Source organism: Lepidochelys kempii, chromosome 5 (genome assembly GCF_965140285.1).
Source record: "Lepidochelys kempii isolate rLepKem1 chromosome 5, rLepKem1.hap1, whole genome shotgun sequence".
Classification (NCBI taxonomy): domain Eukaryota; kingdom Metazoa; phylum Chordata; order Testudines; family Cheloniidae; genus Lepidochelys; species Lepidochelys kempii.
Window position 1 is genome coordinate 75,981,015 of NC_136384.1, and position 25,992 is coordinate 76,007,006.

Below are 25,992 nucleotides of genomic sequence, written 5' to 3' on the forward strand. Positions count from 1 at the left end.
GCTAAAGTTTAGTCTCTTAAATTTGTAGCAGCCTCATCCACTACTACACAACCCTGAGTCATTCCAGAGCACTATTCTGTGAGTGTACTGAATGAGGCCACGGGTCCCGAGGCAAAAATAGTATGTGATCATATAAATAAAGACTGTACCATAATGCTTATGCACAAGGGGGCTGAAATGAAGTCACATGGCATCCTTAATTCTGTCACTTCATAACTTTTGAGTGCTCAACTTTGAAACCTTGATGTTCTTTTAATGTAGGTTTTTGATGTAATATACTTTATTTTTAAGAACGGTCTTGGGACAAATGAACTTTTCCATGTTAAACAATACTAAACAAGTTTTTTCTCATCTATCTTGTTAAATCTGCAGGTCCCAAAAAGAAACTAAGATGACACAGTTCTTTGGAAACAATTTTACTGAAGATAGATGGCGTAAAGCAGCATTAAAGAATGCTTTTTCTTTATTAGGCAAACAGCGCTTTGAACATTCTGCAGCATTTTTCTTGTTGGCTGGTCACTTGAAGGATGCAGTTGAGGTAATAAAATAGTAGATTCTTCTATTTGTTTAAATAGTCCTGATTTTATGATGATTTTAGTCATTTCTAATAATTTTGTCTCCTACGTTTACAGATATCATCTTAAATAGGTTTACAGTGCATCTGAAATTTTATCATCTAGTGTGACACAACTGTTGGAAATTCTCTATATCTGTATCTTGTGATTACTGCACCTTTGGATCATTATTGAAAAGCTTCTCACACAGTGTAAAATTGTTTTTTTTTTATTTTTACTTTTTCATGTCATTAATAAGGCTTTGATGCACAACTATTCCTGAACTTTGCACTTGGATTTAAAAATGTGTTTTGTTTTTATCATTTTTCACCTAATACTAAGTTAAAACTACAATTGATTTCTCAGTGATAGTAATGGTAGATAGTCTGTCCAATAACTGTTGCTTTTAGGCTTTCAGTGATCTATCATAAGGAAACCCAGGAGGTTGCTGGAACTGGGAGGGTCCTTGGGTGCTGCTGTAGTCTGGCTCCAGAGCATAGAGATCCCTTCACAAGGAAAAAAGCCACCTGGCTGAATAGTTAGAAGGGAGGTTGGTGGAAAGTGAGGGCATAGGGGTTTGTCTAGTATAGTTTATTGGACAGCATGGACAACTTGATGAAGTGTTGTGTGTACATCTCACTGGGTAGCTGAATTCTCCTGTGAATCAAAGGTACAATGTCATGTCAAAATTCTGCAAATGCTGTTATGACAATATCGTGTCAAGCACAGTTTGTCCATCCAGATGCATCATGCTGGAAGATTGTAAGGAGGGTAAATTATATGCAGGAACTCTAAACCCTCCATACATTGCTGGGTCATACTTTGCTGTCATCATGTATTTGCAATTGGTGTCAGATTGTTTGCAGAATTGAGCAAAATGGACACTTTCAGTGAAACCATATTTCAGCAGGCTCATTTTACATTTTTGTCCTGTCATAAAATCATGTATTCTTGGTGGTGGACTTTTAACCTTAGGAGAAATTAACATTTAGTCTCTTAAAAAATGTTTGTTTTTTTAATTAGGTCTGCCTTGAAAAATTGGGTGACATTCAGCTGGCTCTTGTAATATCAAGGCTTTATGAGTCAGAGTTTGAAGTATCTAGCATGTATAAATCCATACTGCAGAAGAGAATTTTGGGAAGTGCCTTTCCTGGTAAGGAGAGCTCATCAAACATGCATTGTGACCCTTTTCTCCGAAGTATGGCTTTTTGGATTTTGGAAGATTATAGCAGGGCTCTTGATACTCTAATTAAGCAACCTGCTGGAAATGAAGAAGGTAAGAGTTTAAATATGTTAGCTATGAAATTAGTTGCTAGTATTTCTGCACTTAAATTTAGTCCACACTTTAAAGTCTGTTTTGACTTTAGTCGACTCCTGTAAAGCCAGAAAGATCACTTGATGCCTATTTTATTGCTTACCTTAATAAGTGGGGCAGAAAAAATACCTTTGCAGTTTATATGTTTGTAAAAATATGTTTGTATTGTTGACAACTATATACTGTAACCATAACGATGTGCATGAATGGGAAAAGAATGAATTTATTCACAATACCATTTAACATTGTGAACATGTCAGCTTGAATCAGTGTAACTGGAATTAGTCCGTGACAAATCACTCTTAAATTTTAAAGAAGCACTAAAGTCTTGTTCTTGAGCTGTTTTTTGTAACAGCAATTGTAAAATGAAAATATAATCTAACTTAATTGGCCACATCTTTGTGACCCAGGAACGATTTTCCTGATTGCTGTAGAGTAGAGCTCCAGAGACATGATGATGATTCTTACGTTGTGTGGATAGTCTTGTCTTCTCAGGAAGTGTCTACCACAAGGACACAAATTGGAAAATTGTTTGGTGTGGTGGATTCATATGGACTCCTCTGAGTGCCCCATGTACACTGTGTGATAGCATTCATTGGTTTTAAATCTGTTGAAACTAACTAACTTCATACCTGTTAAATTTGTGGTCTTTTAAGTCCACTGTGAACTAGCTCAAGGTTAGACTACAGCCCAAGTCCAAAGGCTTTAGTCTAAGGAATTTCAAATGCACCAACACCCTAATGGTCACTGGTCAATGTCTTGATCCTGATGATGCTGTTGAAAGCACCTTTTGAACTAATTGTAAAAACACTATTCTAATGATTTCATTTCACAAAGTATTTCAGGTTGTAATGGCTGATAAAACTGCATACTAAGTTTTGTATAATTTTTATATATTTGTATTTTTTTTATATTTTATGCATATATTTATATATAGATATAAATATAAAAATAATGTGAATATTATCGATGTAATTGCTTCTTTGTGTACTATAGTTGTCATAAAACTGTTTAACAACTTGTTTTAAGATGTGCTTTTGGGAGTTGTCTGTCTTGTGAGGGACAGGATGGATGAAAAACCACATCTACTTTATTTTTTCATTTTCGATGTTAACATGATCTTTGGTAAGACATACTGGAAACTAGAGTTTAAATTGTTCTCACAGTACAAAAATTACACACCTCCATCTGACAGTGGGCAGTGGAGGATTCTGTATACTTTTATAGACGGTACAAAAGTCTAGGATTCAGAGTTCTAAATTACTGTAGCCGAACTGATCTCACTGTATGAGAGTGTGTATGAAAAATTGAGTAATATTCCCTCCAAACTATGGGCCCAATTCTGCTCTCATTCAAACTGCTCTACCATTCACTTTGACAGCAGTCAGATCTGGCAATGAATATGTGTTGCTGTACTTTGTCTAAAACCAGTTATTGCTCTTTACTGCTGAAAATTGAAGTGATGGTGAAAAGGGAGAAACAGCAAACTTAAAATTACATACCTGTCCTATATTAATTATATTGGTCATATAGATTTCTAATTAGTTTATGAGCTGGCAGAAGGTAAAGATTAACATTCAATATGAATTATTCTTCTGTGTTGTGATTTTTCTCGTTTCTTTACAGATGAAAATGGTGCCTCCCCAAGTTGTGACCCTTCAGTGTTCAACTTCTATAATTACCTAAGGACACATCCTCTCCTGCTGAGACGTCATTTTGGCTCTTCTGAAACCTCAACACGCATTTGCCTAACTATAGAAAATGGACTGGCAGACCAAATAAATTTAAGTGAGAGAAGATTGTTTTTCACTACAGCACATGCACATTTAAAAGTTGGCTGTCCCATGTTGGCTCTAGAAGTGTTATCAAAAATGCCAAAAGTGGTCAAGAAGTCAAAGCCTTTTTGGACAAATTCTAGTTTAATGGACACTAGTAAGGACTTCTCACCTTCTTCACCAATAAGGTTAGAGACTAAGGAAGATAAAGGTTCCATTGTTGATTTGGCACAACCAGTACTAAATGGTTTGGGATCCTCTTCAGATTGTTCATCAGACAAACAATCAAGCTCTGCTCTTTCTTTTGATTGGAGTCAACCAAGTCTAGTATTCCAAGATGAACCGTTGGAACTAAAGTGGGAAAGTGACAAAGATGAAGAAAGTGAAGATTCTTCTCTTGTAATGAAAGAGCTGAAACCTTTGCAGAAGATAAGTGAAAAGCTAGATGAAACTAGTTCTAACTACTCAGAGTCTTTCAGTGCGGTTGATGAAAATTATCTTTTAAATCCATCAGAAGATGTGATCTCAGCACAGTTAAAGTTTAGAGCATGCTTGAAGATTCTCACAGTAGAGCTTCGTACACTATCCACTGGTTATGAGGTAGATGGTGGGAAGCTGAGGTACCAGCTTTACCATTGGCTTGAAAGAGAAGTTGTAGCTCTTCAAAAAACCTGTGACTACAGTGCTGTAGTAGAGGAGGTACAACCTGGAATTAGCATGACTGTTGATGAAATTGCATTACGTGAAAACACTGACGAATTATCTGACCAACCAAAAGCCATGCTGCAGAGAGAAAGCTTTCAGAAAAGGCGACAATGGCTTCTAAAATACCAGACACTCCTGAGGATGTTTCTTAGTTACTGTATACTTCATGGGTCTCATGGTGGGGGGTTGGCATCCGTGAGGATGGAACTGATTTTGCTTTTACAAGAATCTCAGCAGGTATGTGCTTTCATCCTGTTTCACAGGGCATGTTAAATACCATTGTCAGATATTAATTTTTTAAAAACATGTGCATTGTTAAACTTTTTTCTCTTCCATGTTTTAAAATTAAAAATGAATAACTGTGCTCTTACCTGTTGTTATATCCCAGTAATTATGTAGGAATTAATGCAAATATTTTCTAAATAATTTATCCTATCAATTGGATTTAAAGTTTTTAACTAGACAGTGTTAACCTAGTTCTTGTAAGAAGTTACAGCTGCTCAACTATAATTGTTTTTTTTTAAAGGAACAGTCAATACAAACACTTCAGAGTCCTCTGCCAGAACAGAACTCTATACCTCTCCTATTTGCCTGCACAGCCAGTGCCAAAACAGTGGTGGCCAGTCCATTACTGAATCTCAGCAACCTGACTCATGATATATTACATGCAGTAATAAACCTTGATTCACCACCTCACCCAGATATCCAGAATAATAAGGTAAGTATTTTATTATAATAAGGTAAGCCTGTACGTTTTGCGTATTTGTACAGTTTGCTTAAAGCTAACAGATTCTTTGACAGCTTGGAAACATTTTATGTCTATAACTAAAATGAATGCAATGCATAGATACGTTCCCTATTCTTTGTACCTTTTTGATTAAAAATCACTAGATTACTGGAAATAAAATATTTCATTTTATTGATAGTGGGCAGCTACTGTGACGTACTTAAATGGGAGTTGAGGTAGATGAGCACCTCTCAAGATTGGGCCCTCGTGCGATGTCTGCAGAGGAGTACGAATTTTTGAAAGAGTTGTACAATATGCAGTTCTTCTTCGAGTACTTGCTTATATAGATTCCATTCTAGGTGTGTGCGAGCCCACGTGCACAGTCTTCGGAGGGTTTTGCCTTAGCGGAATCCATAGGGTCGGCTGTGGTGCCTCCTTGAGTACCGCACCTACGCACTGGTATATGGGCACCCGTCGACCCTACGCCCTCTCAGTTCCTTCTTAACACCCGTGAAAGGTGGTCAGAGGACCTTGTCTTGCAATTGCAAGAGCATTAGCAGTTCTTCAACAGCCCACTGTCTGTTGTCTTTGTACGTAGTTAGCCTTTAAGTTAAGTGTTGGGTAGTTTGGTAGTTAGACTCCCCGCTGGGACTTCACTGCGGAGGAGGGCGTACCCCGTTCCCCCAGCTTCAAACCATGCTCATCATGCAACAGGCCGATGCCTATTAGTGACCCCCATGACACGTCTCTGAAGTGCTTGGGGGAGTCCAATAGAAAGGAGAAGTGTAGAATCTGTAAGAACTTTCGCCCTTGAACCCAAAAGGAGCGGGATATCTGCCTGAGGGCCCTCCTCATGGAGGCTGCTCTTCGTCCTGCCTCAGAGTCCTCCCGCTCGGATCCCACACTGAGCACCTCGGCATCCATGCGGAGCGCACTGCCAGCACCAGGCTCCGCCTGGCACCAATCCCCCTCACCAGTGCTGAAGAAATGGCAAAAGAAGAAAAGCCCCCCGGCACTGGAAGAGAAAGGGGCCTCAGGCAAAGGACCTATGTCAGGCCAGGTGCCCGCCCCAGGGCTTCACGGAGCTACCACTGAGTTCTGACCCCTCAGCCCGGCCAGCGATCCATCTCCGACTCCCAGGAGCAGCAGGGGATCCCAGCTTCTCCTAGGGCCCTCATTGCCTGATGCGGCCCGGGCAGCTAAAGAACAGTCTGGCCAAGTGCAGGACTCAGCTAAGTCCCTAACAGCTAAGGGCAAGTCGGTCATGGAGCGGTGCCGTAGGGCAGTGGAGCATCCTCGGTCCCCGGACCACAGGCGTAGACCCCCGTCTTCGTGGCCTAGGACTTTCCTGGCACTGCCTTCCCATCTCTGGCTAGAAGACCCAGGTCCCCCATGCTACGCTCTCCCCCTATGACACATGGGACACTGGAATCAAGGCCCTGGTCCCCGTACTACTGGTACCGGCGAGCTTCCCGTCAAAGATAGCCATGGCACAAGTCACCCTCACCCAGACGGTCTCCCAGATGTCGGTCCCCACTGAGGCGGGATTGCTCCCAGTCATGGGACTGGTCTCCATCCCCCCAAGCCTCCTCCCCCCGCCCCCATACCACTCATTGGGCAGGCACCGATCCTCACCTTCATCTCGCTGGTCGCTGACCAGAGTCAGTTGGCAGACTCAGACCTCGAAGGCTCCGCCCTGGTCACCAGGAGGGCAATGGTCAAACTCAGACCAGGAGATCAGCCCCTCGCCAAAGAGGGGTGATTTGCCACTGACCCACAAAGCTGGCACGGTGCCTGCAGCAATGGCATGGCAACAGGGACGATGGCCTGCTCAATGGCCATACTGGAACCTGTGGGGCATTCCTGTAATGCCGGTCCCGTATTCCCACCAGTCCTCCCTGGCAGCCTTGGACAAACCATCCATGTCACCGGGGTTGGAACATGGTACCAAATCTGACAGGGGGCAGCGCACTGGACTCCAGCTCCTAAGAAGCCATCTCCGGAGAAAGAAGGAGAACCCGCCCCTCCTTCGTCGTTGTCGTCTCCAGACGAAGTGGTGGCAGGTCCCTCCCAAACGGGCAGCCCCCCCAACAAATTCCAGGAGAACCAGGCCCTCTTTAAGAGGGTGGCTACCAACTTGAACTTACAAGTTGAGGAGGTTGTGGAGGAGTTTGATGACCTCTTTAACATTATATCCTCTTCCACACCAGCCCGGGTCACCCTGCCTGTCCACCCAGGGGTCCTGAAGATTGCCAAATCACTGTGGCAAACCCCCTCTTTAATTCCGCCTACTTCTAAGAAGGCATAAAAGAAGTACTACGTTCCTGCAAAAGGGTTCAAATATTTGTACGCACACCCACCAGTAACATCACTGGTCGTGTCCGCTGTTAATGAAAGGGAGAAGCATGGCCAATCAGTGGCACGCTGAAAAACAAAGATGCCAAGAGACTGGACTTATTTGGCAGACAGATTTGACAGCCTGAAATTTTGGGTGTCTAACCACCAGGCCCTGTTAGGCAGGTACAATTTTAACCTGTGGGACTTCCTTAGCAAATTCAAGGAGGCCCTCCCGTAGGACTGGGCCCAGGAGTTTGCTGCTTTGGTGGATGAAGGCACAGCTGTGGCAAGGGGAGCCCTTCAGATGGCCTGGGATGCAACTGACTCAGCAGCCAGGGTGGTCACCTCTGCAGCGGCCATGAGGAACAGCTCCTGGTTGTAGTCCTCTGGGTTTTCTCAGGAGATGCAGGCCACTATACAGGACCTCCCGTTTGTGGGGACGGGACTCTTCTATGAGCTCACGGACTTGACACTCCATGGCCTTAAAGATTCCCATGCCACCCTCCGCTCCTTGGGCCTCCATACTCCTTAGCAGGCCAAGAAGCCATTCTGCCCTCTGCTTCCTCCGCAGTCTAGGTCCTGCGGGACTCCCCGGCGGGGCACCTACTGGAACAAGGATAGAGACAAGGGGTCTAAGTGTGACACGTGTCGTCTTCCCATTCATCTGCTCAGCCTGGCCTTTCCAGAAACCCAGGAGGCCAGAAGCCATCATTTTGAGGGTGCACTTGAGGATGACATCCCAGTCACCTCACAGGATCTACCCTCCCACTCTTTCCTCAGCCACCTCTGCCCCTTCTGGTCAGCCTGGTCTGGGCTGACCTCGGACTGTTGGGTGCTCCAAGTAATATCCTCAAGTTACACCCTGCTCAGTTGTACACCTCTCCCCCCCCCCCCCCCCGTTGCTGTTAATTTACAGGGTCCTCATGAAGATCAAGCAGGACAGGGCGAAGGTGATCCTCATAGTGCCAGCTGGGCTGTGCCAGCACTGGTTCAGCATGTTGCTGGGCCTCTCAGTGGCTGCTCCGTTACAGCTACCACTCAGGCTGGACCTGCTGTCACAAAACTACGGCAGTCTTCTGCATCTGAACCTAGCAGCGCTGCACCTGGCGACTTGGCTGCTGCATGGTTAAATGCAGAGGAGCAGGAATGCTCGGCTGGTGTCCAGCAGGTCCCGTTGGGCAGCAGAAAGTCCTCCACTAGAGCGACGTACCTGTCCAAATGGAAGTGGTTCACTTGTTGGATCTCGGATAAAGGCATTCGGCCCTAGAGGTCTCGCTGCAGTTAATCCTGGACTGTCTTCTGCAACTCAAGCTCCCAAGGCCTGTCCATTTCATCTATCAAGGTCCACTTGGCTGCTATCTCTGCCTTCCATCCGCTGCTCCAGGGTAGATCGGTTTTCGCCCAGGACGTGACTGCCAGGTTCCTCAAGCACCTCTACCCGCACACCAGGGAACCCGTCCCTCTGTGGGACTTGAATCTTGTTCTGTCGCAAGTCCTAGGGCCTCTCTTCGAGCCACTGGCTTCCAGATCTCTCCTGTCCTTTCCTGGAAGGTTGTGTTCTTGGTTGCAATAACATTTGCCCGCTGGGTCTCTGAGATTAGGACGCTTACCTCTATACAGTTTTTTACAAAGACGGTCCAGTTGTGGCTTCACCCGGCTTTCCTGCCAAAGGTGGTCTCACAGTTTCATACGGGCCAGGACCTTTACTAACCTGTCTTTTTTTCAAAACTGCATACGTCGGAGGAGGAGCATAGGTTGCATTCCCAAGACATCAGGAGGGTGCAAGCCTTCTACATTGAAAGGACCAAGCCATTCCACAGGTCGACACAATTGTTCATCGTGTTGGCCTACAGGATGAAAAGTCATCCAATGTCTGCTCAAATAATTTTTTCTTGGATCACTGCCTGCATTCGCTGCTGCTACGATCGGGCACAGGTGCTATCTTCGACAATTTGTCACCACCCACTCAACCAGGGCACAAGCCTCTTTGGCAGCTTTCCTAGCTCAAGTGCCTATCCAGGACATTTGTAGGGTAGCCAACTGATCATCCAGCCGCACATTCACGTCCCATTACGCACTTATCCAGCAGGCCCGGGACGATGCTGGCTTCGGTAGAGCAGTACTGCAAGCCACTAGACTGTGAACTCCGAGTTCACCTCCACTGATACTGCTTGTGAGTCACCTAGAATGGAATCGACGTGAGCAAGCACTCGAAGAAAAACCGGTTACCTGTACTTCGTAACTGTTGTTCTTAGAGATGTGTTGCTCATGTCCATTTCATTACCCTCCCTCCTACCCCTCTGTCAGAGTTGCCGGCAAGAAGGAACTGAGAGGGCGTAGGCCTATATACCAGCACATGGGTGCGGCACTCAAGGGGGCACCACAGCTGACCCTACAGTTACCATTAAGGCAAAAATCTCCGACAACTGTGCACATGGGTACGCACAGTGGACTCTAGAATGGACTGGAGATGAGCAACCCATCTCGAAGAACAACCGTTACAAAAGATAGATAACTTTTTTCTTTCATTTTTGTACTATTTTGAATGAATCAAGAGTTCCTGATACTTCAGTATAAAATCTTATTTTATATTAACTTTCTTCCCTGCTTCTATTTAAATAAAGCTGATAACTTGACAATTAATAAAAAATAAAAAATAACAAGCCCTGTAATTACTGCTTAAAAATTACAAAACATCTATGACATGAAGCAGTGCATCTTTATGCAATGATAAAATATTTCCCAAAAAACATTTTCTTTTTCTTTGCAAGATTCCCTCCTTAGTTGCTTTTGAATAAAAATTAAATTTAATATTTTCCAGGGTACTGGGCAGTGATTATCTAAGAAGCTTACGAGTGTTAGGCACCAACTCCCATTTACTTTCAATGGGAACTAGGCACGTAAATCTTCTGGGCACCTTTGGAAAATCCCAGCCTCATATCTTAAAATTATTATCCTATGGGATAATGTACAAGATGTTTATATGAAGGATAGTATTTGTGTAACTTAATTAACTGATGCTTTTATCAAAGAATAAATTAAGAGGAAATCCCTTTTTTTTTCTTCCCCTACCCCCGTCGTTAATTTACTTTGAGACAGAATATAAAATGTGTGTGTGCTAGGACAACAATGAGCCTGTTCAATGCAATCCATAATAAACTGTGTGTATGTGGCTTAGGGCTGCAGCAAAGATCAGTCCAAAAAAACTAAATGTCACTGCAGTTCTTTATTCAAGAGCTCCAATCTGAGGCAACTGTCAAGAGGCAGCATACTAACAAGCTTGATTGTAATTCTTTCTAGTTGATTGTGCAATATGCTTAATTGTAATATGCTTTCCAATCTGGTTCTTCCTTAAAACTTGGTTATGTGTTTATATGCATGATTTTAGTGGAATCTACTTTGTGAAGTTCCGTAAATACTAGAAACTCAAACTACTCTTGGCTAATAGGCATTTGGCAATGCAATGTTCTTGCTTTTTTTTATTTAGAAATCAATTCTACAAACACTTCAATGTATGTATAACTTGCTCATCTGTGTAGCCCCGTTTCCTTCAAAACTTGTGTTTTCAGGATTGGACTTTCTAATTCACTGTGGGTCCCCCCAGTCAGTATTGTAAATTAGCAAAATTCAGCTGTAATGGAATAGCTAAATTTGCTTTCTGATCTGTTAGAAATATATCACCTGTTTCTGTTTAAATACATTATATTAAAAGTTGCTGCCAGATATAACTCCATTATTGGTCACTTTCTTGTTTGGCATAGAAGGTGACATAAACATAGTATCAGAGACTTCCATTCAGGACTAGGCATACAATTTTTGTCGCATTCATGGTGGTTTTGGCCTCTTGAAGTATTTTAATGAATGAGAGTAACCTATACAAATGTTCAATTTGTAGTGTAATCTGTACTGTAAATACTTTGTCTTCCAGATACATGTAATGCATACCTTAGCAGCATCACTCTCTGCCTGCATCTACCAGTGCCTTTGTGGTGGCCACAGCTACAGGTAAAGAACTATAAAAAGCAGACTTTGGAGCACAGCCAGGGCATTAGCTCACTATACTAACAGTTTGATGTATAAACAGTGCACCTAAAAACTGTCTGTGTAGCTCTGTCATCTTGTGAGTACTGTGTATTAGCCAATTGTAAACAGAATTGCAGTGTTTTATATAAACATAGCTTGTTGTTTCTTTTCCACAGTTCATTACAAGCAAACCAGTTTACTGGAACAGTATACCAGACACTGCTGCTTACTCAGCGACATACTCTAAGAACAAGCTTAGATGAAACTGTAACTCCCAATACGTCTCCAGCTCTGTGGCCAGGTATCTAGTAATTGTAATTTTGAGTGCTTGACTTGAAAGTTGTAAAGTTCTTTTAACGTAGCTTTTTACTTATGTTTGAGTAGATTATTGGACTACTGATTAATGACGTGTTTAATACACTAACCTGTAAAACGGTGCTAAAATGCAAAAGCTAAGTACATTTTATTTCCTTCTGGAGTCTTTTAATATAACTTTAATTATTCTTTAATGTCTGCATTTTGTCCTCCAAATAAGTAAAAGGATTCATACATTTGATTATATCATGCATCTTGGATTATAGACAAGATAGTATTTACCTCCTATTATTTTTATATTTTAGGAATAACAGCTCTGATACGTCTTTTGAATTCTGCTGGCGAGGAAGCCCAGCCAGGACTCACAGTTTTACTTTGCGAAATTCTAACAGCAGTCTACCTTAGTCTCTTCATTCATGGTCTAGCAACGCATTCCAGCAGTGAATTGTATAGAATTATGGCCCATCCTTTTAATGACAAAATGTGGTCTGCTGTCTTTGGTGGAGGAGCTCATATTCCTAGCAGAGGACAGATGCAACAGACAACAAAAACTGGTTAGCTTACGCTTTTTTTTTTATTTACCTGTCTTTTAGGGATTTTTTAAATATTTCTGAAAAAAACTTCTTAATTACCACACAAAATAGTTTGTCTTGAGTAGAAATTCATTGGGTACCTTACTCTAGTTCATGTTCAAAGCAATGTTTAAAAAGACAATACAGTAAATTGCTCTAACGCTTAGTGGAGCTGTTGTTCTATAGAATAAAATACAAGAGGGGAGTGAATGGTAATGACATGCACTTCTGTGAATTTTTAATCCTATAAAAGCAGATTTAGGGTTAATCTTTTATACTGCTTCTTTTTCAGTTATGCCAGAGTGTAGAAAATAGAATATTAAAAATGGTTCTTGCAGAGCTCCGCTTTTGACTCTCTCCTGACACAGTAGCCTTATCTATGTTCCTTTACTGCAAGTACAGTGTATGTTTTCTCTCTTTGGCAGGTAGGCACTTCTCTATGCCTAGCCCACACCAGGTAGTAGTGTTCTCTGTGGAATGCGTGGGGTTTTCCAAATCCCTTGCTGCCATCAGTACTCATAGTCCTACCAAACATGCAGGCAAGATACTAGCTTTAGTATTTAGGTCTGTAAAAACAGTTTGCATATATAGAAATAAAACAGGTGAAGAAAAATTTCTGATCGCAAGCCATGAGCCTGAATTTAAGAACTGATCAGCATTTTTTTTGTTTTCACCCGCAATTGGATTACAAGTCAAAAAAATTGACACATTTGTAGCATTTTTGCTATGCTTCAATTTAAACCAATTTTAAATATAAAAATAACATTGCTCAAACCATGGTTTGGCATCATCAGAAGTGTTTCAAATCCTAGTTTATGGAGGCTGCTTGTTTTGCATCAAATGGATATATGGGCAATGATGACTGTGGATTTCTAAGTGTTCATCCAAGACACCAAAAGTGACAATTTCTCACTTTTTGTATACTTAAAATATTTTTAGTAACTAGAGAGAATCCTTTAGAATAGCAAACAAATAATGAATATTGTAAATACATGAATTCTAAATTGTCCTGAGATCGATTGATTTCTTTGTTTAAAATACATTTTTCTTTAGTGCAAATTATTAGTTTATCGATACAGAGTTTAGGATAATTTTAAACATGATATTCATGTAAATGCCTTGATAAAGAGAACTTTATATAAATGTAAATATACATATTTTAGTGAGTTATTACTGCAGAATTAATATCCACTTTTGTGTAGTTCTAGATGTGTCACAGACCTTGGAACCTGTGTAAATCTAGAAATTTAACTCTGTTTTTGATTAAATCTAATAAATTTGCATTTTGTATGCATTTCATAAGACATGTATTTATTAGAATAGTTAGGCTCAGGAGTTTTGGGATCAGGATTTGGCGTTCTAATCCTGCATCTGACCATTGTTTCTCTGCAGCGCTGTCTTAAGACATTGGGCTTGTTTGACAGTTTCAGCCTTTCTAAAATGGGGACATACAACTTGACATAAATGGCTTGTTAGGAGGCTTTACTCAGAAGTTTACAAAAAGATTCTAGTTATTATAGGTTCATAGATATTTAGGTCAGAAGGGACCATTATGATCATCTAGTCTGACCTCCTGCACAATGCAGGCCACAGAATTTCACCCACCACTCCTGCAAAAAACCTCACACCTATATCTGTGCTATTGAAGTCCTCAAATCGTAGTTTAAAGACTTCAAGGAGCAGAGAATCCTCCAGCAAGTGACCTTGCCCCATGGTACAGAGGAAGGCGAAAAACCTCCAGGGCCTCTTCCAATCTGCCCTGGAGCAAAATTCCTTCCCGACCCCAAATATGGCGATCAGTTAAACCCTGAGCATATGGGCAAAATTCATCAGCCAGATACTACAGAAAATTCTTTCCTGGGTAACTCGGATACCACCCCATCTAATATCCCATCACAGGCCATTGGGCCTATTTACCATGAATATTTAATTACCAAAACCATGTTATCCCATCATACCATCTCCTCCATAAACTTATCGAGTTTAATCTTAAAGCCAGATAGATCTTTTGCCCCCACTGCTTCCCTTGGAATGCTATTCCAAAACTTCACTCCTCTGATGGTTAGGAACCTTCGTCTAATTTCTAGTCTAAATTTCCTGGTGGTCAGTTTATATCCATTTGTTCCTGTGTCCAGATTGGTACTGAGCTTAAATAATTCCTCTCCCTCTCTGGTATTTATCCCTCTGATATATTTATAGAGAGCAATCATATCTCCCCTCAACCTTCTTTTAGTTAGGCTAAACAAGCCAAGCTCCTCGAGTCTCCTTTCATAAGACAAGTTTTCCATTCCTCGGATCATCTTAATAGCCCTTCTCTGTACCTGTTCCAGTTTGAATTCATCCTTCTTAAACATGGGAGACCAGAACTGCACACAGTATTCCAGGTGAGGTGTCACCAGTGCCTTGTATAACGGTACTAAAACCTCCTTATCCCTACTGGAAATACCTCTCCTGATGCATCCCAAGACTGCATTAGCTTTTTTCACGGCCATATCGCATTGGCAGCTCATAGTCATCCTATGATCAACCAATACTTCAGAGTTCTTTTCCTCCTCCGTTACTTCTAATTGATGTGTCCCTAGTTTATAACTAAAATTCTTGTTGTTAATCCCTAAATGCATGACCGTACACTTCTCACTATTAAATTTCATCCTATTCCTATTACTCCAGTTTACAAGGTCATCCAGATCCTCCTGTAGGATATCCCTGTCCTTCTCTAAATTGGCAATACCTCCCAGCTTTGTATCATCCGCAAACTTTATTAGCACACTCCCACTTTTTGTGCCAAGGTCAGTAATAAAAAGATTGAATAAGATTGGTTCGAAAACCGATTCTTGAGGAACTCCACTGGTAACCTCCCTCCAGCCTGACAGTTCACCTTTCAGTGGGACCCATTGTAGTCTCCCTGTTAACCATTTCCTTATCCACCTTTCAATTTTCATATTGATCCCCATCTTATCCAATTTAACTAATAATTCCCCATGTGGCACGGTATCAAATGCCTTACTTAAATGGGACAAAATACAACATGGTTTTACAAAAGGTAGATCGTGCCAAACCAACCTGATCTCCTTCTTTGAGAAAGTAACAGATTTTTTAGACAAAGGAAACGCAGTGGATCTAATTTACCTCGATTTTTTTTAGTTATTAGGGTATTTATAAATATATATAATATATATATATATATATATATTTTTAGTTACTACAACTGTTACTTTTTTTGTTCATTCCTTTAAAGTTGACTTAAAGGAAATTAAAATTGGCTTATTCTTCTAATTTTGTTTTTGTTTGACATATGAAGATGTTCTGAAAGGTGATAAAGTTAGGGTTTTTTACTGCTTGGTTTTTACCTTGGAAGTTCAGAGCTTTTTTTTACCCTGGAAGGCTCTTGTCTAGTGATTTGGAAAACTAGTACAGTTATGATATTACAGAAGTCATGAGGGAAAAACAAAAAATCCAGAAACTGTTCTGAAAAAAATCATACATAGTATAGTGATACCAAAAAAAATGGCACAAGTCCAATTTCTAAAAATCCTTTGCAGATGACTGAAATACTACATGCTTAAATAACAGTTGTGTGTAGGGGAAGAAGAAAACAAAGAAATGAAGCACAAAGTCCTGCTAAAATTGTGGGAGTCAAAAGGGAGATATAGGGGGAAGCAACGTCTGAGTTGGGAATACTAGCTATCTCCATCATCTGATCTCTCCAGCATCCAGTGACACATTAGTCATCCCACTTTATCCAGTCACTACTGACTCCCATTCAGCTTTCCTTCTGGACTGTTCGGTAACTTTCAAATATATTGCCCAATAATTCTGCCTGTCTTTTTTTCCTCCTCATTTCCCTTTTATGTTTTATGTTAAGTTTTCACTCACAGATTGAACTTAAAGACTAATGTTTCCAGTATTTAAAAAAAAAATAAAAAAAATAAAAAAATTTCAGGTATGCATGTAAATACTTCATAATGGCATACTAGTTAAAAAATGAAATACCTGATAAACACCTGCGTTATTTTTCTGGAAGTGTTTTTTTTTCAGAACCCTGTCAACATTTTCGTTCCCACAAATTAAGGATGTCAAAAGATGCTTTCTTATCTCATGGGGAGAGTTGCGGTAATGGGAGAACTCGTTCTTTAAGGTTAGATTGTGTCCACATGAGCATCACTCAGCATCAAACTTTAAGCTTCATCTTGGTTCCTCTGTGCCATCCAGAGTTCATAAAGAAATCAGACGTCCAAAAAGACTTCTGATCCTCTGAGAAATGTGGAGTATGCATTTTTCTTTGATATTTGTTCAGATATTTGTCTGACTTTGGGCATTTGTCTGAATGTGGATACTGAGCTCCCCATAAGTTGAGTTCAATATCTTCTATGCCCAAAACATGTATCTTTGTGGAACATACTTAAGCTGATGTGAGGAAAGTTTTTTCAAGTGTTGCTTAAAATCTCAGAGCTAGTGACAGAAATAAATGTGTAGTTTTAATGTCAGTTACATTTTAAAACAAATTTTAAAGTTTGTTTTGTTCATTTGCCAAGACTAACCGTTCAAAATTCAGATTCCCTTGGAATAGTTTACACCCCAAGCACATAAAGCAGCATCCTTGCACTGCATTAGGTGTTTTGAATATCACTTTTCGCAAGGAAATAGACTCCTTAATTCTATTAAGTAAAGATGGAACATATTTTTCAAATATTATTTTTGAGACACACTTAATTTAAGTTTACATATTTTGGCAGCCTTGTAAAATGTTTCCATCTCCCCTGGGAATTGTTATTTTATGTATATAAAGTATTAGTCTTTCCGTTATCCATCATGATAAAACGGTAGGTGAAAAGATACGATACATTTCCAGGACCATTTGGAGAGTTTCAGTCTAGTTTCCTGAATAATTTCTGATTCAATTTTCTGATTGAATTCTGTGCAACTTACATAGAGAAATAAGAATTTCTCCATAATAAGAGTTCTGCAGAACAATTTTGATACTCGCTTTTGTTTTATAACAGTTAGAAATCCATACTTCATTTCATGTGCTCAGTTGCTTTTGAGTATTACTGTAAATGAAAAACAAGAATTTTCTCAAATCAAGTCTTTTGTAGGAATGATTTCTAACATTCATTCAAATAGTCATTTTGAACTTCAGATTACAAGTAAAATGTTTTTTTAAATTGCTTGTCTCCACAAATAAGGAATGATAATGAAAATGTTGCTGTTTGCGGTAAGCATGATAGCATTTGGATTGAACACTGAGTGCTAGTGAAATTCTGAGTAGCTTGAAAATGCTTGGTTGATAATTTTCTTTTATTGAGCATTTTTAAAACCTTTTAAAGACAGATCTGTGATCCCAGATACCTGTCCATCTTGTCTTGTAGACTAAATGGAGCCACTTCACTATTATTCATCAGGGTTTACTTTTTCCATCAGTTCTCAAATGTTGTGTGACATACCAGAAGAGGAACTAACACTTCAAAACCAGAAAATATTTTTAACATTAAAACGATTCCATTAGCTTATCACTGAACCACAAAACTTGAATTCATCATTGTTCTCAGAAAACTTTTCAAGAAACTTTGGAAAGTTAAGGTAGTTGGAAAGGAATGTGAGTACCTCCTTTGCTACCCATTTATGGGGAAAATGAAAAACGTTATTGTCCTTTGTTGTGGCTGTCTTTTGCTCCACAACCACAAGATTTCAGAGAACCAGGTTCCTCATCAAGCTGTTGCAACCCACACTATAATGCCAGATTTGCCATCCCTTTGGACCTAATGCCTGTGTATGAAGCAAGTGCGCATGCGCACCAGGAATACCAAAACCACTGTCATGAAACACTATCTGAATTTCTAATAAATTACTTCAATTGAACCTTGTGGTTTGCCCCACCACCCCTTTCCGTGTTGTAGCTTGCAAGGCAAGTCGAGGGTGTTTAAGATCCTAATATTTAAAGCTCCCAGACCACTTCAGATACTGGAACTTTTAACAACTTTCATTTTGTTGAGACCAACCATATTGGTGGAGTTGGGAGGGAGGAGAGTGGAAGAATGGAAAGAGAAGAGTAGGGACTAAATGGGGAGGAGTGCCTGCCAGTAGCTGAAGTCGGTTACCAGAACTTGGAGAGTAGTGCATGAATGACCTGTAGAACCACAAGGCTGGGTTTGAGATAGACTGCTCAAGGATTGACCATTAGAGCAAACCCATGTTGATTGTCTGCACGGTGTTAGTAAAACTGATATGTATAATAAGATGAACACGCAGTATGGTTCCCAGCTTCCTTCTTAAGGTGAACTTGAGATTTCATAAGGTTCAGTTCATTCATTTTTCCTCTTCTAAGTCCCTCAAGCACTTTGTGGACATTATGTGCTATGGCCACAGAAACCAGGAGTTTTGGCAGTCTGATTTCCTCTTCCTGCTTTTGGGTGGGGAAAGACATCTTCTGTCATACTCAAGTGGCTACGTACTTTCTTCTTGTAAATATGCTTTGCAGAAGGACTGCGTGTGGTGGGGGCAAGAGGCTGCCTTCTGAAAGTCATACCTTTTTCTGTCCGTCTCCATGTCTTGGGCAGATGGGTTGTCTTCTGGATAGCAAAATGGTAATCGATGAACATTTTTTCTTTGTGTTACGGGACCGATGACAACACATACCAGACAATGTCCTCTAAATTCCCATGTAAATTAATCCAACTCTTGTTTGTGCTGCGTGTTGCCAGGCATAGCCCAGATTCCCGATGGGGGTGGGCTGGAGAGGGACTCTGTGGGAGCTGCTGCGGAAAGGAGAATTTTGGTTTTAATTTGTAAATTCACTTTTTGCAAAAGAGAAAACCAGTCTAAGGGTCCCAGCCAGGTAATGCTGTTCAATTTTATAGTCTTGATTGTTTTGAGGGAATGGGGTCTCTGGCTAAAAAGGAGACTCTAGCAAGAAAGGGAAGTACTACAGGAAGTTGCTTAGTGGTAAATAAGGAATGGGACTTCTTGAGTCAGAAAAAAGAGGAACAGAGGTCCAAATTTCAGCTGTCTGAGTGGTAAATTTACAAGGTAAGAGCAAAATCCTTTGTTTTTCCAGAAATAATAGTAGCTATTTTCGAAGGTTGGTGTTCAGCCAGACAAAAGTATTTTGAGGTACCATTGATTTTACACTGGGCAGCATGTTGCCAAACTGGAAACCATCCCTGTACCAATGCATGGTACTCCATTGTCGTCACATTTTACTGTAACTTCTATACTGTCATCTAAAGTAGGACATCTGGATTCACAGACTGTTTTTTTTTTAATCTGCCTCCTATTTTAAATTTGCCTGCTTTTAAAAAAATTGTAATTTTTTTTTTTACTCCTAAAAAGTGCCATTTGCTAATTTGTATCAGTGTTGTAAATTTAATGTATTGGGAATGAAGATGCATTTTCTCAGATTCTGAGTATATTAAGATTAAGTTCAAAATCACAATCTCAAATTTCTTTTAAATTGATAAACTTTGTCTTGTAGCTAACTATACACATTAAATTTGACTTTACTGTTAAAGGTAGCTAATGATTTAAGATCCTAAATGGTATGTAATCAAGAGAGAGAAGGTGGATGAGGTAATACCTTTTATTGGACCAACTTCTATTGGTGAGAGACAAGCTTTCATAACCTACCACATACGGATTTTTAAAAAAATATGCTTATGAACTCAAAGGATTATCAAATGATTGTTTCAGAATGTGCAAAAGTAGGTCACACATGGTATATGTGTCAAGCCACTTATATTAGTTAAAACTCATTCTAAATTCAGCTCTCTAAAGTATCAGATGAGTGACCAAGGGCTAGCTGGCAAAATGCTAGAGGAAAATACCACCACAGGTTATCAGAAATAGCAACTGATAATATAGTAATTGATTTTTGAAATACACTTTTAAAAAAACTTACAAATTTGTTTATTTCTGTATCTCAGAATAGTTTTCTTTTTCTGCTTCATTTAAACATTGGAGTAAGTTTCATTTTTTGTGCCGAAGCTAAAATTACATATTGAATGATGCACGTGCATGCTATTTGAGTTGGCTGATAATCTTTAAACAACAAAATATGAAACATTGTATTACAGCATATAGATTTGCATCATTAATTCAGGTAAGTGAATTCTAAACAGTATCCGTAAGGGGAAATATGTTTCTGCTTAGCCACACTGTTCTGTTGTAGCAATGTGGTGACAGAATATGCACAGTTCAAAAGTAGCTATCTTAGGTTCAACATGAAGTCTAGTTTTCCGCTTGTAGCAGATGCTGAGTTAAACATACATTACAGTTTCGTTTGTAAAGCATATCACAATAGAAACAACCCCTTCCTGTTTTCACATGATCATTGGATTCTGACGGTTTTCAGTAGGAACGTTCCATGTTTTGTTTTATGCCTGAAAGTGTATTTCCTTTTTTGGAAGTGGGAGTGAAATCCCTTCAGCCTCTTCGAATTTTGTAAGTTAAAAATTGTTCCCATTTAAAAAAAACAAAAAACTAAACCACTCTTAAGACAGGACTGTAGCAAAAAATAGCTTAAGCTTGAAACTTGGAACAGACAGTACTCCTTTCAGAGCTTAGTGCCTTTTGATTGGATTGAAAAAATCTAGTTTTGATTAACCAAAGTTATGAACGTTTGAAAATGTAGAATAAAATAAAATGAAAATGCATAGTAGAAAATTCCCTTGTCGTAAAATGAGCTCTGCTCATAATTATAAACATTTTTCTTCAAGTGATTGCATATGTGCTTTGTACTAGGTGTATGTATGTCTCATGCACTGATGCCAGAGTTTTCCCTCGTGGTTCCCATGCAGGCGGCCGTACATGTCTCTTGTGTCTCGCGCCAGGTGTACAAAGGATGGAGGGTCTTCCCCATTCTTCAGTTCCTTCTTACCGTTGGTGGCCAGAACTTGATGTTTGCTCATTCCCACTGTGAACTTGCCATTTACAGTTGTTAGACTGTGATACTCATTTTGGGTCCTTTGGGCCTCCTTTCTTTCTTGTTGTCTTTTTTCCTGTATAGTTTAATCTGATTGTTAGTGGATGCTGGGCTCTGCCCGGTACTGGGGGAGCCTATGCCATGGCCCCTGGCTTCAAGTCCTGTTTCAGGTGTCAAAAGTTCATGTCCGTGAGCATCCCTCACTCTTTCCATTTTAAATGCTTGTGAAAAGGTGACATAAGAGATGAGTGTACAACTTACCAGAGCTTCAAAACTAGAACTAGAAAGCAGAGAGAAAAACACCTCAGGTTCATCCTCATAGAGGCCGCTCCTCACCTGGCTTTGCTACTGCCTCAGTTGACTATAGGGAGTGCTCCCTTGGCCTTAACTGGGGAAGGAGACAAGAGGTGATAACCTTGCCAGGACATTCCTCAAAGAGGCAGAAGTGCTTACAGCGCTCTCTGCCTTCAAAGCCAAAGAGGGAGATGACTTCCATGTTGTCATAGTGCTGTGTGTAGGACTCCTCAACTGCAGAGGCTGGCCACTCTGGTACTGAAGACAGAGTGCACCCTTAGGCCTGCCACTCCACAATGCTCCATCCTAGTGACTTAGTCAAGCCAGAACCTTTGACTCGGGTTCCAATGCCGGGACAATTGAGTCCAACTACTTCCTTGGTGCTGATGCTGGAGCTGTCCGCTTAAGCGGAGCAAAGACCTATTTCAGTAGTGACCTCTGTGGAGGCATATGTAGCTGCAGAAGATCTGCTAAACCTCTCAGGACCACTCTTGCCAATTATTCAGGCTGACAGTACCTGTACAAGCCTGTTGCATGTGGTGTCTATGCTGGTTTCCATGTTGGGAGCTGGTTTGGCACCTGCGATTTCAGGTCTGATAACACTCCCAGCAATCTTGATCTTGGCTTAGACACCAATGGTAACAGTTCTCTCTCAGTGCACAGTAACTATAGCTCAGAAGCCCCTGATATTGCAGTCCCATTCCACAGGCCTGTCACAGATCACATTCTCAATCTCCTGCAATGTTTCCTGGTACTGCTTCCCCCTGGCCTTCAGTGTATTTATACTCTTCCTCAGAATCTGAAGTGGATTCCCACTTCAGAAATCCAGTGCGTTCCGAGGCATTGTTCCCACTATTATAGAAATTATCTTGATAAGTGGATCGAAGGAATTGAGTGCCTGGTCTAGGCACGGTTGGTCTCCGATACCATACCAGCCCCATCATTGACCCTACTGGTTACCATGGGGAGATGCCTCCAGTGTCTAGGTCCTCATCTCCACCGCACTACAGAAATTAGTCCTTGAGAGGGGAAGTACCAAAGAGTTGTTACCAAGCAGCCACTACATTATGGAAACATATTGCAGAGGGGGAAAGTTTCTTCACGTAGTACAGACAGGCCACTCAGTATTCCTACAGAGCTCCCGGGGTACTGAGGATTGGACCACCCATTGCCTGCTTTGGAAAGACCTTTTACACTGGCAGTTCACGACCAGCTTCAAGAAGGTTCAAACCTGTTTTCTCTGAACACCTCATCCTCATCACTGGATGAGACCCTGGCAGCAGTAGCATCTTCTCCAGTATCTGATGACTTTTAGTCCTATCAGGAGCTTCTGAAAAGGAGGACACTGTCTCTAGGAACTCGGATAGAGCTTGAGGAGGAGAATTCCCACGAACTCAGACATTTTACACTCTGCTACAACAGGGAAAGTTGCTCTCCCAATAAATGAGGCAGTCATGCAACCTAGTAAAGCTTTATGACAAATCCCATCATCTCCTTGTACTGGTGGCAAAATGCATGGGATACAAGTACCAAGTTGCATCACAAGGCTATGAGTGGTTTTATCAACACTGCACATCAAGCTTCCTGGCAGCGGTGACAATTAATGAACTGCATTGGAAAGGTAGAGCAAAAGTGACACCAAGAAAAGGACACAAATTTGGATCTCTTTTAGAAAAAATGTTGAGTCAGCTGTGGACTTAAAGCTGCTTATAGAGAATTATGAGGTTCTCTTGGCCCATTGTGATTATTCCAGTTGGAATGCCATATCAAATTCCTCGACAAGTTACCAGATGTTTCCAAGGGTAATTTACAGTCTCTTAGTGGAAGGTTGGCTGGTAGCACTAGCCCCTTTGCAGGCCTCCCTCGATGTGATGAACTCAGCTGCTGAAGTTTGGGCAATGGCAGTAATTATGTGGTGTTTGTCAAGGCTCCGGTCCCCAGGAATTCCTGTTCAGGTACAACAGACCATTGAAGACCTCACCTACAAAGGATGTACCTTGCTCTCCTTGAATAAGAGCACTAATATGTTAAGACTCTAGGGCAGTGTTGAAATTCCTAAGTCTGTATATGCTAGCCCCCAGGATAATCAAGTTTCAACTTCAGTTTCTACCAAGGCAGTAGGGCTACAGCCCTAGAGAGACTGATGGGTACAGGCAGAAGCACAAACAGCAAAGGAGAAGGCCCCAGCCATCCACCTGGAGTGCTTCTGCTAAGAAGCCACACACCTCAAAGCAGCCTTTTGGACTCCTCCAGTCAGCATACCAGATCTTAGTGAAAATCTTCCCCTTTTTGGAAACAGGTTGCCTTATTCACAGGGGAATTAGGATGTATCCTATAGTTCCTGTCTTCACCCTATCCCTTATCAGGGAACCATCTCACAAGTCTGTAATAGGGTGGGAAGTGCAGAATCTACATTTCTTGGGAGCCGTAGAAGAAGTGCTTTCTCAGTACTGGGACAGGATTCTATTCCCGCTGCCTCCTAATACCCAGAGCAATACCATGGCTCTTCGGAATTTAAACAAGCTATAATACTATATGGTTTTCTTTTCTATTATTTCTTTGCTAGACCCAGAAGATTGGTATACTACCCTCAACTCCATGGTTGCATATTTCCATGTGGCAATCCACCCTGACCACAGGAAATTTTGAAGGGAGTAGGAGATCACTTTCAGTTCATATCCTTCAGCCTGTCTTCCACACCAAGGGTTTTTACCAGATGCATGGCAGTGGTAGCAGCCTACCTCCATCACAGATGTCTGTACCTGGACTATTGGCTGGTCTGGGATTGCTCCTGTCAACAGGTAGATAGAAGTATCCATCGAACACTCTATTTGTTTTCATGCTTTTAGCCCTGGAAGTGAACAAAGAGAAACCTATCCCCTCACCCCGCAGAGAATAAAATGTATTGGGGCAGTCCTGGATTCTATCCTAGCGAAGGCTCTTCTGCCAATACCAAGTCTTATAGCTTTACGAGACCCCTGTGTGTCCTCCAAGGGCCATGCTTGACCTCAGCGAAGAATTGCCTCAGGCTCCTGGGGCATATGTCAAGTACATGTATATGACCCCTTCCCTCACCATGCCTGGCTACATATCAGAGGATTACAGAGGCTCAAGTCAATGTATCGCCCTCAGATACATCCCCTGGACACACTAGGATGCATCCCAGACAAGGTCCTATCATCCCTGTATTGGTGAATGAACCAAGACAATGTCTGTAGGGGTGCCTTGTTCTCCCAGTCTCTTCCCTGTATGACTTTGGTAACAGACTTTTAGCCATGGGGTGGAGAGTGCATCTGGGAGACCTGCATGCTCAGGGTTTGTGGTCCACTAAGGAGGCCAGGCTGCACATAAACATTTCAGAGTTAGGGGCATTGCCAGAGCATGCCACCATTTTCTACTTCATATATACAGGGCAGGGATATCCAAATACTTACCAACACCACCATGGTGGTGTTACACTTCAACAATCAGGGAGTGCCAAATTGAACAGCCTGTGCCAGGAGACAGTCAGGCTCTGGAACTTCTGCATAAAGAAATTCTCTGACTCTTAGCATCATACCTACCATGGGTTCAGAATGGATTAGTAGACTCCCTGAACAGGTCATTCCCTTGGATCATGAATGGTCTCTCAACATGACTATACTAAAGTAAATATTTCAAATAGGAGTACTTAATTGCAACCAGTTGGAACAGGGAATGCCCCTCCTCTGTTCAAGGATAGGTCACAGGTCCGGGTTCATATCAGATACATTTCTCTTCCCTGGGACAAGGACTTGCTCTTTGCTTACCCTCCAGTGTTGCTGATTTCCAAGTCATTTTCAAGCTGAAGCCAGAATGAGGCAGAATAACACTCTCTGTTGTAAGCTGGGTAACGTAGCCTTGGTTCTCAGACCTGCTCACATTGTCCATCAAGGAAATCTTAACTATGCTTTTAGTCGAAGACCTTATATTGCAGAGTCACAGGCAGGTATTGCATCCGAACCTTCAGTCACTACACCTCACAGCCTGGTTCCTTAGTGAATAAACCCAGGAGGGCGCTCTGTTTCGTGGCAGTCCAGAATGTCCTACATAATAGTAGAAAACCCATCCACAAGGCCCACTTACCCAGACACACGCTTCCACTTACTAAGTTATCTGCTACACAGTCTGAGTCAAAATATTTTTGATTATTCGTTAACTTAGTCTAGCAGTCAGCTCTATTAAAGTGAACCTGGCCACAATTTCAACATTTCAACCTCACGTATTCTCTAACACTCTGACTACCAGGTTCCTTAGGTTGTTTTCACCTATCAGGGACCCTATTCCACAGTGGGATTTGAATTTAGTGTTTTCAGCCCTTATGGGTCTCCTTTTTGAACTGTTAGGCACCAGTTGGTTGTCACACCTCTCAGCAAAGTTGGCTTTTCGAATAGCCGTCACTTCAGCAAGAAGAGTAAGAAAGCTACATGCTCTGACAGA

At 41.2% G+C, this 25,992-nt stretch overlaps 1 protein-coding gene across 6 annotated transcripts in view; it reads left to right on the forward strand.

The window, feature by feature from the left end:
- The window catches only part of DMXL1 (Dmx like 1), a 146,007-nt gene that overhangs the window by 78,853 nt on the left and 41,162 nt on the right, over positions 1–25,992 (forward strand). For 5 of the 6 annotated variants that reach the window (XR_012159032.2, XM_073344776.2, XM_073344772.2 and 2 more), the window contains 8 exons: positions 373–538; positions 1,578–1,830; positions 3,496–4,586; positions 4,876–5,067; positions 11,342–11,418; positions 11,613–11,737; positions 12,057–12,305; positions 12,749–12,862. Coding sequence is in view for 5 of the 6 variants with exons in the window: in XM_073344776.2 (XP_073200877.2) it covers positions 373–538; positions 1,578–1,830; positions 3,496–4,586; positions 4,876–5,067; positions 11,342–11,418; positions 11,613–11,737; positions 12,057–12,305; positions 12,749–12,862 (2,267 nt within the window). In the remaining variant the exon portion in view is untranslated. The remainder of the gene's footprint in view (positions 1–372; positions 539–1,577; positions 1,831–3,495; positions 4,587–4,875; positions 5,068–11,341; positions 11,419–11,612; positions 11,738–12,056; positions 12,306–12,748; positions 12,863–25,992) is intronic. The other variant, XM_073344775.2, reaches the window with a different exon arrangement.